Raw genomic sequence first — 12,034 nt, 5'->3', positions numbered from 1 at the left:
TCCCCTGGTGTTAAGCTAGAGACTGTTGGCAGCCAAAGTCAGTCAGGCATTGTGTAAAAGACTTGTTGAAAACACTTTTCTCTCTGGGCATGCTGGAGTGATTAGCAATTAAAAGTTGCTCTTAAATTTTAGATGTGATTCTCAAACGCGCGAGCAGGCTCTAGCTCCAGCCTGAAGACATTTCCACTGAAATCAAGGTAATGGGGCTCCCTGCAATGTTAGCCACCCACGTGGGGTACAGCCAAAAACTTAGGCAGAACGGGTAGCTGCCTTGTCATCGAAGAGAACCAACCGCTGCCCGAGCGCCAGGGCTGTGTTCGTAAAGGCTGACTGCGTGACACCCACAGGCTATGGGGCCCAACTGCCACGATGGAACTGGTAACGGCCTTTCCAGCTGCACCGCCTCGGCGCAGAAGCAAGCGCAGAGCTGGGTACAGGACAAAGGCTGGTGGGGCAGCCTTAGCTTGGTATTAACGAAGTATTAACTGCTCAGCTTCTCTGAAAAAGCGGAGAAGGCAGGAAGAATAAGGGCTAGAAAGTTGGTTGGAGAGTTTTGAGTGCGTGCTCTGCTGCCTGAAATGATTTTGTTGCCCAGAGACTAGTGGTTTTGGAGTACAGGCCAGAGCACACGCAGAGTGAATGTACATTTAAACAGAAGATAGAATTGCTATAATGTTGTTCTCATTTATTTCTCATCCTAGATGCCTGGTTACAGTGATGCTTCCTCGCACATGCAAGCGGCTAGTTCTGTGACTGGGCTACTGGAAGGAGTTCCCCAACCCTGTTCCTACTGGCATCAGAGTGGTGAGTTTGCCATTTCCTCAAACACACACACGCACAGAGACATCCTCTCGGCTCATAGACAACTCCGGTTCCTTAACTCTCAGCAGAAACCTAGGCATTGCTCGGGCTTTGACTTTCTTCCCAACAAGTTCCTACAGTTCTCACGATTATAGAACAGTTTCTCCTGTGACAGAGAGTCTTGCTCCCAGTTGAGCTAGACCTGTCAGGGCCATCACTTTGATGTTGCCCACAGACGAGTGTAGAAATGCTGTAAAGCATGAAATTCCTGTTATGCTACAATGTAAATTTAAAACTTAACACCTCAAACCTGTTCCAACCCTTTAACTTGTGCAGCTGGGCTGATAGTGAAGCCGGACTTCTGGACTGTACCATTTCCTGGGCTCCATTTTCTTACAATAAAAGGAAGGGTATGGGAAAGGCATCTTTGAGAGAGATCATCTGAACACTGGGATGACTTAAACACCAGTGAAGATAAGGCCCAGTTAGGAGAGGGATGGTGCCTGTCTGCATCACTGTCTGTCAGGACTCCTTGAAGGGACAGAGGATGTCACCCTTCTCGTATAGAAAAAATTTAAATGCTGCTTTTCCACCTTTTCCTCACTTCCCTTTTCTAATTTGAAACAATGTCCAGGCACACGAAGACAAGCCTTCAGTGCCTTGTTTCCAAGCCAATCTTGGAAAAATTTCTAACTTAACAGTTGACCTGTGTGGCAGTCAGGCTCTTGTAGGCTACCGCAGCACACTCACGGACTAGGAATCTCTGTGTGTAGACAGGTAACAGGTTCTACTTACTGTTCTCTTCTGTAGCTGCAGGTTGGAGAGTTTTCTGCAGAGTTCACTGTAGAAACCAAACAAGCTGCTTTGAAGCAGAAGGAAATGACTTTTAGCAGTGTGAGCAGGAAGCCCCTGGCCATGCACCTGGGGTGTCACTTTATATATGTGCCAATTCAGGGCTGTATGTTGACAGTTGTTTTTCATGCTCCTCCCCATGCCCATTGTTTAGTAGTGCTGCTGTGATCTCCGCCCTCCTCCAGCTTTGCAAGGGGTTACTGTGCAGTTTCCTTAGCATAATCTCAACTGACCACTTAAAAAACCCACAAAAAAATCACTGCTCTGCAAGCTCCTAAGCAGCTTCTGTGAGCAGAATTTGACAGACTCTCCAACTTGTAATCCTGCGGTTTCCCATCTTGCCTTTCCTAAGCTGGTTTTCTATTCCTGCTGCTGAGAAATAAGGCAACCAAGTGATACAGACACCACAGGGATGAAAAACACCACAGCCCCCTTCAAGGACAACTGAGATCAATCTAGAGCACATTTTTAAAAAGTACAGATAAGGATGACATGTCATGTGCTCTGAATTGCAAATAAACCATCTATGCTCGTGTTTTCATTTCAGATAGTGCCTGTCTAGCTGCTTGAAAAAATCTGTAAATTTTGGGCATAGGATTTTGAAGTTACTTGTTCTTTTGATAGGAGTTAAACAGCACTGATTTCAAGCGAAATAAATAAATAACAGATAAGAAAATGCAGCTCAACTCATTTTTATGTTGAGAACAGTAGCAAACATGCTTGAAATGTACTGGCTTTTTTGTAATGTCACTTTTAAAAAATAAAGATTTTTGCCATTTAAGGTTTTTTTTTTTCCTCAGAATAGAAATAAATCCCATTTTTCTTCGGTCACAACATGCTTTCAATTTCTTTTTTTTTTTTTTTTTTTTAAGATGTCAATTAGTCATGCAAAGTTTTATAAGTGCATTAACATTCGAGTTTGTACAGAATAGTTTTTAACCAGACGCACTCCCCACAGTTCATACCTACAGCTTCTGCAAAACTACATGCCACAGTGATGGTTGAGTTCCTTTTGGAAAAAAATTGGCTATCGCATAAGCCAGCTGTTGGAGTAAGTCCCACATGATTCTTAGCTTCCGTGTCACGGTCTGTAAAATTTCTCCTTGACTCCCACTGTGATGAATCCAATAATAGTAACAGGAAAACATCTTCTAGGAGAAAAAACTGTCTCTGGCCAGTGACTGGTAGATTTAGGAATGCATGTTGCTTCCCTGAACAGTTTTCTTAAAGCCACAAGCAGCTGCTTTGAAAATCTAAAACTGGTACCACTTTTTGTCCTTGTATTTCAGCATCACCTACAGAAATGGGAAACAAACAAAGAGATATAAAACACTGCTCTGCATACAAGGTATTGCACATGACCTAGGCCCATTAACAGTCACAAACTTCATAAGTAAGTAAAAAAGGAAGAACAATGCAGTACTTTACTAACAGTGTCACCAGGTCTTGAGTCCACTGAGACCCTGTATTTAATTTCATAATTGTTAAGATTTTTCCTGAGGATCTTTAACTACTTTTCTTCTGCAGAAAGTACAGAGGTATGGGTATAACCAGGAACTTGCGTTTTACTGCTATGGAGATAAGCTTATCTATGGCGCATAATAGATATGCCCTGAATATATAAACTTCTTGCATTTCAGGGCACTTTCTTTCTGCATATTTTTGCCTCACACTTACAAAAGCCAATAAAAAGGTAAAGGTCTTGTCCGGAGATGTGCTGCATGTTAAATGAAAAATCTTGGGACGTATTCTTTAATGTTGTTTTATCATCAAGGAAAATCACTTCAGTTGATTCCCAGCCTTAACAGCGTGGGATAGAAGAGCGTTCCATTTCCAGCTCTAAGCATAGAAGCTGTCTATTCCAGGCAAGCCCTATTCTATATAACTGTACCACAGTGTTGTACTAGAAATGTTCTCCTCTTCTTCCCAGTAAGATCTGTAAAGGTTCCTACATACACATCCACCTACCTGTTTTCTGCCCTGCTGCATAGATGTGCTGCACTAAGTGGCTTAAAAAAAAAAATCATAATGAATTAGCAAGAAAGGCGAGAGATGAGAAGTGCCATGTTCTAAATTCAGAGGCTAACAATGGATGCTCATTTATGAAAATGTGAAATGAAGGGGTGTGCAACAGAAGTGTCTTTTTGGCATTCTCGTTGTTTGGGAGCAGGAAAAATGGCCTAGAACACCTAAAACACCACGACTGGGTGAGTGGGGAGAACCGTACTTTACTTTCCCAAAGGGAAGCAAAGGCTCAGTTGCAGGGTTGGCAGTTTCTAGTTCGGGGTGTGTGGTGCCGGGGCCCCTACCTCGTGCGCATGTTTGGAAAATGCCTCTGCGCTGGCCATCATGCTCGCAGTCCTTTCATCCAGCTCTCCCAGTTTCTGTCCTCTCTCATCAAGGGCAATGCGTGCACGAGTCAAGTCCCCAATGACTCCTCCTGCAGCTCCTCTCACACCTTCAATTCCGCCGGATCCAGGGATGTGCTGGGCAAGACTGCGAGAGGCTTTTCCTGCCGTGGCCTCGCCAACTGCAAAGGAGAAATGGACAAACGGACAGGAATGAGTTCCTGGCCATGGCTCTGTCAGTGCTGCTCATCCTAGGGCTGCAGCCTCACGGTGGTGATGCCATCTGAAGTGCAGATGGCACATGTGGAAGACTCTGCTCTGTGCACCGGCACATCTACGGTGCAGTCCTGGGCTCCCCCCTTTACTCGTTCAAAAGAAGCTGCCGAGGTGAAGGAATCATGGGAAGGCAACTGAGGATCCTCCCCTTTCTTCACAAGGTCGTCTTTATTTTTTCATCAATGATCTAAATCTTGGGTACCGCTCCATTCCTAAATGACAAGGGCAGAGGATCCTGTGAACTGATTTCTGCAAAAAAAACCACCAAACCGCAATAAATTACTTACAGAGCTCCTCTCTGTCAAAAGCTTGTCCACTTCCTCCAAAAAGTCCTTTGAGAAAGCCTCTGTTTTGGGCTTCTGGTGTTTCCACAGGAGTAAACAAATCCCCAAGCATGTCCTAGTAAAGTCAAGTCAGACAAAAAAACATGTGAAAAATTAGTGAGGTGAAAGCAGTTCTAGGCGATTTCTTTATTTGCATTAACGAGCCACATGCATTGGATCTAAACCAGTTTCCAAAGAGTCTGTTATGTGAAAAGTACTGAGTACTTAACATTTGTGTTTCATGACAGGCAAATACTTGGGCTAACTAGATTCACTCAAGCTTTCAAAGGGACTTGGTTTATCATGGCCCAGTCTTACATTCATTACCACAGAGAAAAAAATTTACAAGCAATACAGAGTGAAAATATCAGTGATAAGATCACATTTCGCTTAGAAACAGCAGAGGCAACACTATAATTGAATAAACAATTTGTTGTGAATTATGTGTTTTGCTTTAGTGATTATCCAGGCAAGCAGAGCAGTCACTCTGTTTTCTCTTTATAGCGTACCTGAATTCAGTGCTTGCTAGCAGTTCAGAGAGTTTGGTGGGGTTTTGTTGGTTTTTTTTTTGACAAAATCCCATCACCTTCCATACAACCTCTACCCGCCACCGTTACTGCGCATGTTGGCAGTGCCATCAGCAATGCTAAATGAGCAAGCACGTCTGCAGAAGGCACTGCCATGGTGCCATGATCTTGGAGCAGTTGACCCAAACAAATCTCAGGCTCAGATTTACCTGCAGCAGTACTAGGAAAAGTGGGCTCTCCAGAATAAAACTGATAAAGAAAGCGTGCAGCCCCATTAGCATTTGAAACCAGTGAGGCTGTGTGCACTGAGAACAGTTGCTGCCCTGTTGCTAAGCTTTGTGTTTGCTCATCGAAGCCTCAACAGGCAGATACAGCTGTTGTGCTGCACAAAGCGCTCGGCTCCTGGGAGGCTGAGTGCTAGGACGGCGCTGTGACTCACACTTACTGCTCCTCTGCACTGTCACCTGCTCTGGGGAGAAAAATTACTGCAGCCCTTCGAGCCTAAGTGGAGGCTCTCATGCAGCCTGGCTTTGTTTTCCTAGGTAGCAGGTGATACAGGGTCATCTGCTTTTTGTACACATATAATGACTGTGCAAGCCTTTTACTGTCCTCTCTGCATAAAAGCCAAGATACAAGCAGCCACAGTCTGACCGTACAGAGAAGCAAGGGCTGTGTTTCCCTTGGGTTGGGTGTTGTATGATGCTATTAAGGTTAATTAAAAAAAAAACTAGCTTGTAACAGCCTCTCACTATAGGTCCATATTCTAAGACACATTGATCAAACCTTTTGATCACTTAAAAATCTGTTCCCTGCAAAATAATCTCTTCTCGGATGTGCAGAAGCTTGTGCGCAATGCTCACCCTCACAGTGCCTTTTCAGACTTGAGACAGACAGTGCTGTGATGTGAGTTGAGCAGCTCAGCACATGTTATTCCCTAGGGCATAATGAGTGCTGGCAGGACCATTTCTTTTATATTTCTATCCTAGTTCAGTGCTAATTATATAACCTAGAACTTATTCCCCCTCTTTTTTCCCCTTTTATTACTCATGTTTCTCCCTGTAACCTCTCACAATTCCTCCTCTTCAGTAAATGACTTTTTAATTTGCATTTTCATTGTTAAAAAACCCCAACCAACCCAAATCTAACACTGTAAAGACCTTTTGCTCAAAATAAATTATTTTAATTGGACCATTACTATAGCTACTGTGTTTTAATGTACAATGGTAGATGCTTTCCTCATGTGGAAGAAGGGGAGTACCAATTATTGGAGTAAAACCAATGGTAAATAATTAAAAATTATTAAAACAGAGCATATTTTTTGATATTAACCACACCGGTTTGTCTCATGCTCCCACCCATCTATGGAAAGCTGCAGGTATTAAGGTATTTTTAGAGTTAGAATAAAAAATGATAAAAACATGGGAAGGAATTTATATTTTCACTGATGCAGTTGCTGTGTGGTTGGACACATGCTGGTACCAACTGCTGTAGCTGCTGTCCATTTGTAGCTTCCCCTGCTTTCCCTTCAGTCATTTTTAACAGTTGGTCTTTCATACGGTAGGACTTTGAATGAAGCAGGCTGTGAAGAGTCCCATTTGGGCACAAATCTGCCTCTGTACAGAGCCAGCAGAGACCGCAGTTAGGCGCGGGCAGGCTCTAGGCTCGGGCCAGCCCTTAGGGCACAGGACCAAAGTGACAGTGTCATGAAAAAGTCCAAACGGCGACAAGAGCTGCTGACCTCTCTCTGCTGCTTTGGCACCATTCAGCCAGGGCAAGTGGAAAGGAACACGTCTCTCCTGCTCCTGCAGCACAGCCTTCACTTCAAACACTAAAACCCAGCAGTGAACCCACGGCAATTTACATCTGACGAGTCAGGCCACCGGCCCTCCCACACAAGCACCAAAGTAAGGGTTTGAGCCTTACCTGCAGGTTGTCACACATCTCCTGGCTGTACGTCAGGCGCTGGATCTCTGTGGGAGAGCTGAGATACAAAGCTTGCCCTTCGTTAGTGAAACAAAAGGTCCGCGCTATCCTCATGTCTGTTACAGGCAAATAGTTGATGTCCAGCAGCGGGCGAAGGCTGGGCAAGCTGAAGAGAAGCAGATACCCAGGTTAGTTGCCACACACGGTACACCTGCTCTGTGGCCGCATTTTAAACCAACATTTAAGTTTACGCTCTTCATAACTGGAATAGTTAGAGTGCAGCTCTAAGCTGAAAAATTCCGCCATAAACAGGCTGCCTTCCTGTCGTACTTTGTTTTCTTGCACAGAGAAGTTTCAGCTGCCTTGCCTCAATGACCCTTAGGATTCTGCTGCTGTCTGGATTTGGGACACGCCTATGACAGTACAGCTTGTGCCGCGCTGTCTGGGCAGTTTGCAGGGTAAGGCCTGGCCCCAGCTATCGCATGGGCAGCTGCGGGAAATGGGACGGCAGGGCCCTGCTTGCACCCTGCGGACAAAGGCTCCAGCATTGCCTTTGCTGTCGCTCCAGGTTCTCCTGGTTTGCCATTTTGGATGGCACTTCCCAAAATTTAAATGGCCTGGCTGGGGGAAGGGGGTGCGGCAAGCCGACGGCACTTCTACAGGGGTACTGCACAGCCAGCTCACGGGTGGAGATGACAAGGAAGGGAAACCAGGTGCTCTGAGCAGAGAATCTTCTGTAACGGCAAGCAGGGGACTTGCTACTTCACACTGGATAAACAGTACCCTTTCTATACCCGAGTTTATCTATACTTCTCTATACCTGACTTACCATAACTGAGCGTAATTATCAGGGTTTTCTTTGATGACAGTTAAAAGTCATCAGCCATCAAATTGTCATGGGCAGGGGATTACTATGAAATAAAGGAGTTTGCTTTGCTGTGCAGCTGCCAAGGAAGAGGTACGGCAGCGGGCAAGGCAGGGGATTAAACGCACCCACCAGGGAGCGAACGCAGAGCATCAGAGACTCTGGAGCAAACACAAGCGGAACGTGACTGCACTGTGCCACCTCTTTGCTTAATTTTGCCACAAGATTAGTTAGATAAGTACCTCAGTGTCATGATGTGCCCATTGGCACAAAAGCACGCCAGACAGACGCTGTTACAGAGGGTGACCACATCTGCTCGCAATAAAAAGGACGTTTCGGTGATGTTGTGGACATAAAGACATGTTTGGGAAGGCAATGAGAAGACTTTGGCTTGTTTTTCTGAACAAATGACTGCAAATTGATGATCACCCATATCCTGGGAGGAGGAAGGGGAATGCATGACAAGTTTCCTTTTCCTTGTTTTTTCACCGTCCTCAGCACTGTGTGGGTCCCTCCATACTTCATACGGTGGATGTGTCAACGTCCCCATGCAGTCCAAGCACGCGAAGGTCAGCACGGCTCCTTTCAGTGTCAGAACTGTGCCTGCAAAATGTAATTCCTCTCACTGACACTGGCACCACAATTAAACTGGTTGTCAGTACTGTGAATGTGTGCAGCACAGCTGACGTTCAGCTTTTGTAAACAGAGCAAACACACTAATCTAGCTAAGGTGACAAGTCTTGCTTGCTCAGTACTTCCTGACCACACAAGAAGGTGAACAAACAGGCTGCCAGTACTGAAAAAGTCTCGGGCAGCCAGTATCAAATAATGTATATAATACAGGCTATTGTATACCATAAAGATAGGCTGTTGTTTATCTCTACATTATACTAGTAGGATATTTATGCCCCAGTAGTAAAATTGCTCTTCTTAGTCTGGTGAACTTCTAGCATCATTTTTCTAAACAAACCAGAGGTGGGAAACCTATTCCTGTGCATTCTCTGATTTTTGTCATTATTTTGCTTTAAACATACTAAGCACATGCTGCCTCTCCTCAGACCTGACCTCTCTCAGCCCTCTGTTCTCTCTGCTACACCATCTGTCACTCACTCAGCCAAGGATCTCTCCTGGCACATCAACCTGCCAACATTTTTGTTTCCTTTCCTGAACTCCCTTCTGCTTCTCTCCAGCTTTCTCATAGTAAGACAGCCAAACTGTTCACAGCATCCCAGATAGGATTGCATCAGAGCTGTACACAGGACTGTAATTTCACAATATGAGGGAACTCTGCTAATTTCCCTGTCCTCCCAAGAAACATGTAATTTTGCCCACGACATAAGGTAATCTTTGGAACTAACACATCCACAGTGTCTCTGTTCACGAAGCTGTGTGTCGCTCACGAGCATCTATCTTTACCTGTGTGCCTTCTATGTAGTGAGAGACCATTGCTTGATACACATATCGAGAAATTTCTGCCCAAAAGGCCATACAAAATCATGCAGTTATTCCCCCTTTTGTACCAAGACAGATAATAAACAGGAAAAGAGCTGCACTCTTACCACTTGGCGACACCATGACTGGCTCTGACTGCCGTAAATCGTCACTAGCAGGCAGATTAAGGGAGAGGATTAAGACCATACCGAGGCCCGTTCCAACCCAGAGACAGGGGGAGACAGCAGAGTCATTCTTTCGGGCAAAGGACTCCATGAAGTACAAAGCAGTAATTGCTTCCTTTGAGTCCCTGTCGATACTGGACACGCTGGAGCTTCGGGAACGGCTGAAGGAGTTTTCCCTATTTTCTGCATAAATAAATACAAGCAAACAGGCATAAATTGGCAATCCTAGAACAGGCACAAGCCTGCAGCAAATACAAACTCCCTGTAGAGTACAGAAAATACAGAGTTTTCGTAACCTGAGCAAACATTCTGATACTAGCACGATACCAGTTTGCTGCCAGTGTATAAATAAGTGTGGAAAATGCTGTCAGACCTCATCAGTTAGATCTGCATTAGAAATAGCTGCTTATTATGAAGATTAGCATAGACTAATTAGAATTTACAACAGCCTTAGCTCAAAGGACTTGTTCTAAATAGCATGAAATAATTTTAGACCCATATGTTACCAATGCATTTAAAATTAATCCATGTATCTCGTTGCTGCAGGACATGAAGGGAGATGCCATTCCCAACTTCAGAGCATGTGTCCTTTGCTCTGCTCTTGTTTCCACCACTAGGACATTCTAGCACTGCATTCACAGCCATCGTTTATCATCAAGCTATTAATAACTGCTCTCTCTGGGGAAAAGACACCCATTGCTAAACTGATCCCAGCATCCAAAACGTCTCGGGGTGCAAATCGACTCTGACTTCCCAGGGGGTGAAGTGAGAAACCTGCTCTGCAGGTTACTGGAGTAAAGGAGCCAGAAAGAAGAAGAGAGCAGGGCTGGCTGCTAGCACGGTCTTTGCAAAACAATTTGAGCCACTGCTGCTGTCTACTGACCTGTGGTCAAAAACAGGGCTAGATCATTGGAAACCTCACATGCTCTTCTGCAACAATAACAACTAGAGGACCAGGAAGTTCTGGAGATGGAGAAAGAGCTCAAGTTATTGGACCTGAGATAAAAGGCTTGCTTCTGAACCTATCGTTATGAACTAGATCTGTGTCTGGTATGAAATTATGCTTCTTACAGCTCAGAAGAGAAAGCTGTCTCTTCAGAGCCAGTAGAAATGTCAAAAAAGAGGAGTACTTTCTGCCATGGTTGAAGAATAAAATTAGAAAAGGACTTTCTTACATACTCCCAACTTAAAACTGGGCTAAGCTTCATACTGTATATATGGTTCCTGCTCTCCACCAGAAGCAGCAGTTTTGCTGCTGACTCACTTCCTCAGACAATGTCTTGCAGCATTGTATTCCCCTACCCAGACAACTCTGTGTAAACTGCTGAAATTATCCTCTTTGCAGCAACTATCTGGGAAAGATTGGAGAGAACCACAGCAAAGCACTACTGGAACCACACCAAGCATTACTACATATGCTACCTTAAAAGTTGGCACAGAGGGATGGGGGCAGATTCTCCTGCTACTCTTTGACACTTGGGCCAGCTTCTGTTCTTTGAGGGCATCCGTGACTTGTCAAACAGGAGCTTCACAGGGTAGCCGTCTCTGGCGCTTCAGTCACACTCTCATGGAACAGAAATTTAGGTCTACGTGAACTTCCAAGCACTGCCCTCACCCCGTTTCACCTTCATGTAGGCACTGTTGTAGCTCTCTAGTTCTGGCTCGGTACCGCTAACTGTATCTGCATAAAACTGGGATTGTTTATGCATGTGCAAGCACAGCTTCTAATACCTTGAGAATTAGTGTCTCCCATAACCCCAAGCACTTTGTACTTCTGCAGCAGACTGGTTGGCCCAGCTCCTTCCTAAGCACAGTGACAGCTGCCAGGTAAAGAAGGGGAAGACAGTAATTTCAAGGCAGAGATCATCAGGGCTCCACACATATACATATACATATTTGTTTTTTCCCCAAAGGGTACCTAATTTTTGAAAAATGTTATTAAGTAATTCATTTTCTCTTTACAGGTGTATTAATATCACAGTCACATAAAATTCAAATATGGTGGTGCTCAAACTGAGAAAGATGTTGAAAGGACAAATGCAGTTAGTGTAGGCGACATACACGGAACTTAAAATATATGATGTGCCATTTGCATGTGTCATCAAGATTTCTCCCTCCCTAAATTTACAAGAAATGTTCCTCACTCCTGTACAGTACAGTTAACTAATACGTCTTCGCAGAAATGACACGAACAGATATAATCTTTGGGACACTTTTGGGAACATACTGTGCCATTTTCTATTAAATACACTACTCAAACTGAAATTCTAAAGACCAGCACGACACATGTCAAAATTTGATGCCATTAAACATATCTGAACAGCAATCCAAAACCTATGAAAGGCTGCAATCACTATGTGACTTTATTGGCTAGCTCTAAAGCAAGGTAAAAATCCTCTTCCTAGATTTTGGGATAAAACTTAGTTTAGGCCTATTCCCTGGGACTCCTTTCTCAAAGAGATTATACCCCAAATTCTTATTTAGAAACCACTCCGTTGTAGCC

At 44.3% G+C, this 12,034-nt stretch overlaps 1 protein-coding gene across 2 annotated transcripts in view; it reads right to left on the bottom strand.

Annotated features, from left to right (window-relative positions):
- Positions 1–2,484: 2,484 nt before the first annotated feature.
- Positions 2,485–12,034, bottom strand: part of STXBP5L (syntaxin binding protein 5L) — a 189,144-nt gene continuing 179,594 nt past the window's right edge. For both annotated transcript variants that reach the window (XM_075034404.1, XM_075034405.1), the window contains 6 exons: positions 9,475–9,714; positions 8,158–8,518; positions 7,051–7,216; positions 4,565–4,676; positions 3,963–4,183; positions 2,485–2,948 (listed from right to left, as the gene is read on the bottom strand). In XM_075034404.1, the coding sequence (XP_074890505.1) occupies positions 2,907–2,948; positions 3,963–4,183; positions 4,565–4,676; positions 7,051–7,216; positions 8,158–8,518; positions 9,475–9,714 (1,142 nt within the window). In that variant the 3' untranslated portion in view covers positions 2,485–2,906. The remainder of the gene's footprint in view (positions 2,949–3,962; positions 4,184–4,564; positions 4,677–7,050; positions 7,217–8,157; positions 8,519–9,474; positions 9,715–12,034) is intronic.

The sequence above is a fragment of the Buteo buteo genome, chromosome 8, assembly GCF_964188355.1.
Source record: "Buteo buteo chromosome 8, bButBut1.hap1.1, whole genome shotgun sequence".
Lineage (NCBI taxonomy): Eukaryota > Metazoa > Chordata > Aves > Accipitriformes > Accipitridae > Buteo > Buteo buteo.
This window is presented reverse-complemented; position numbering and strand designations above follow the sequence as displayed.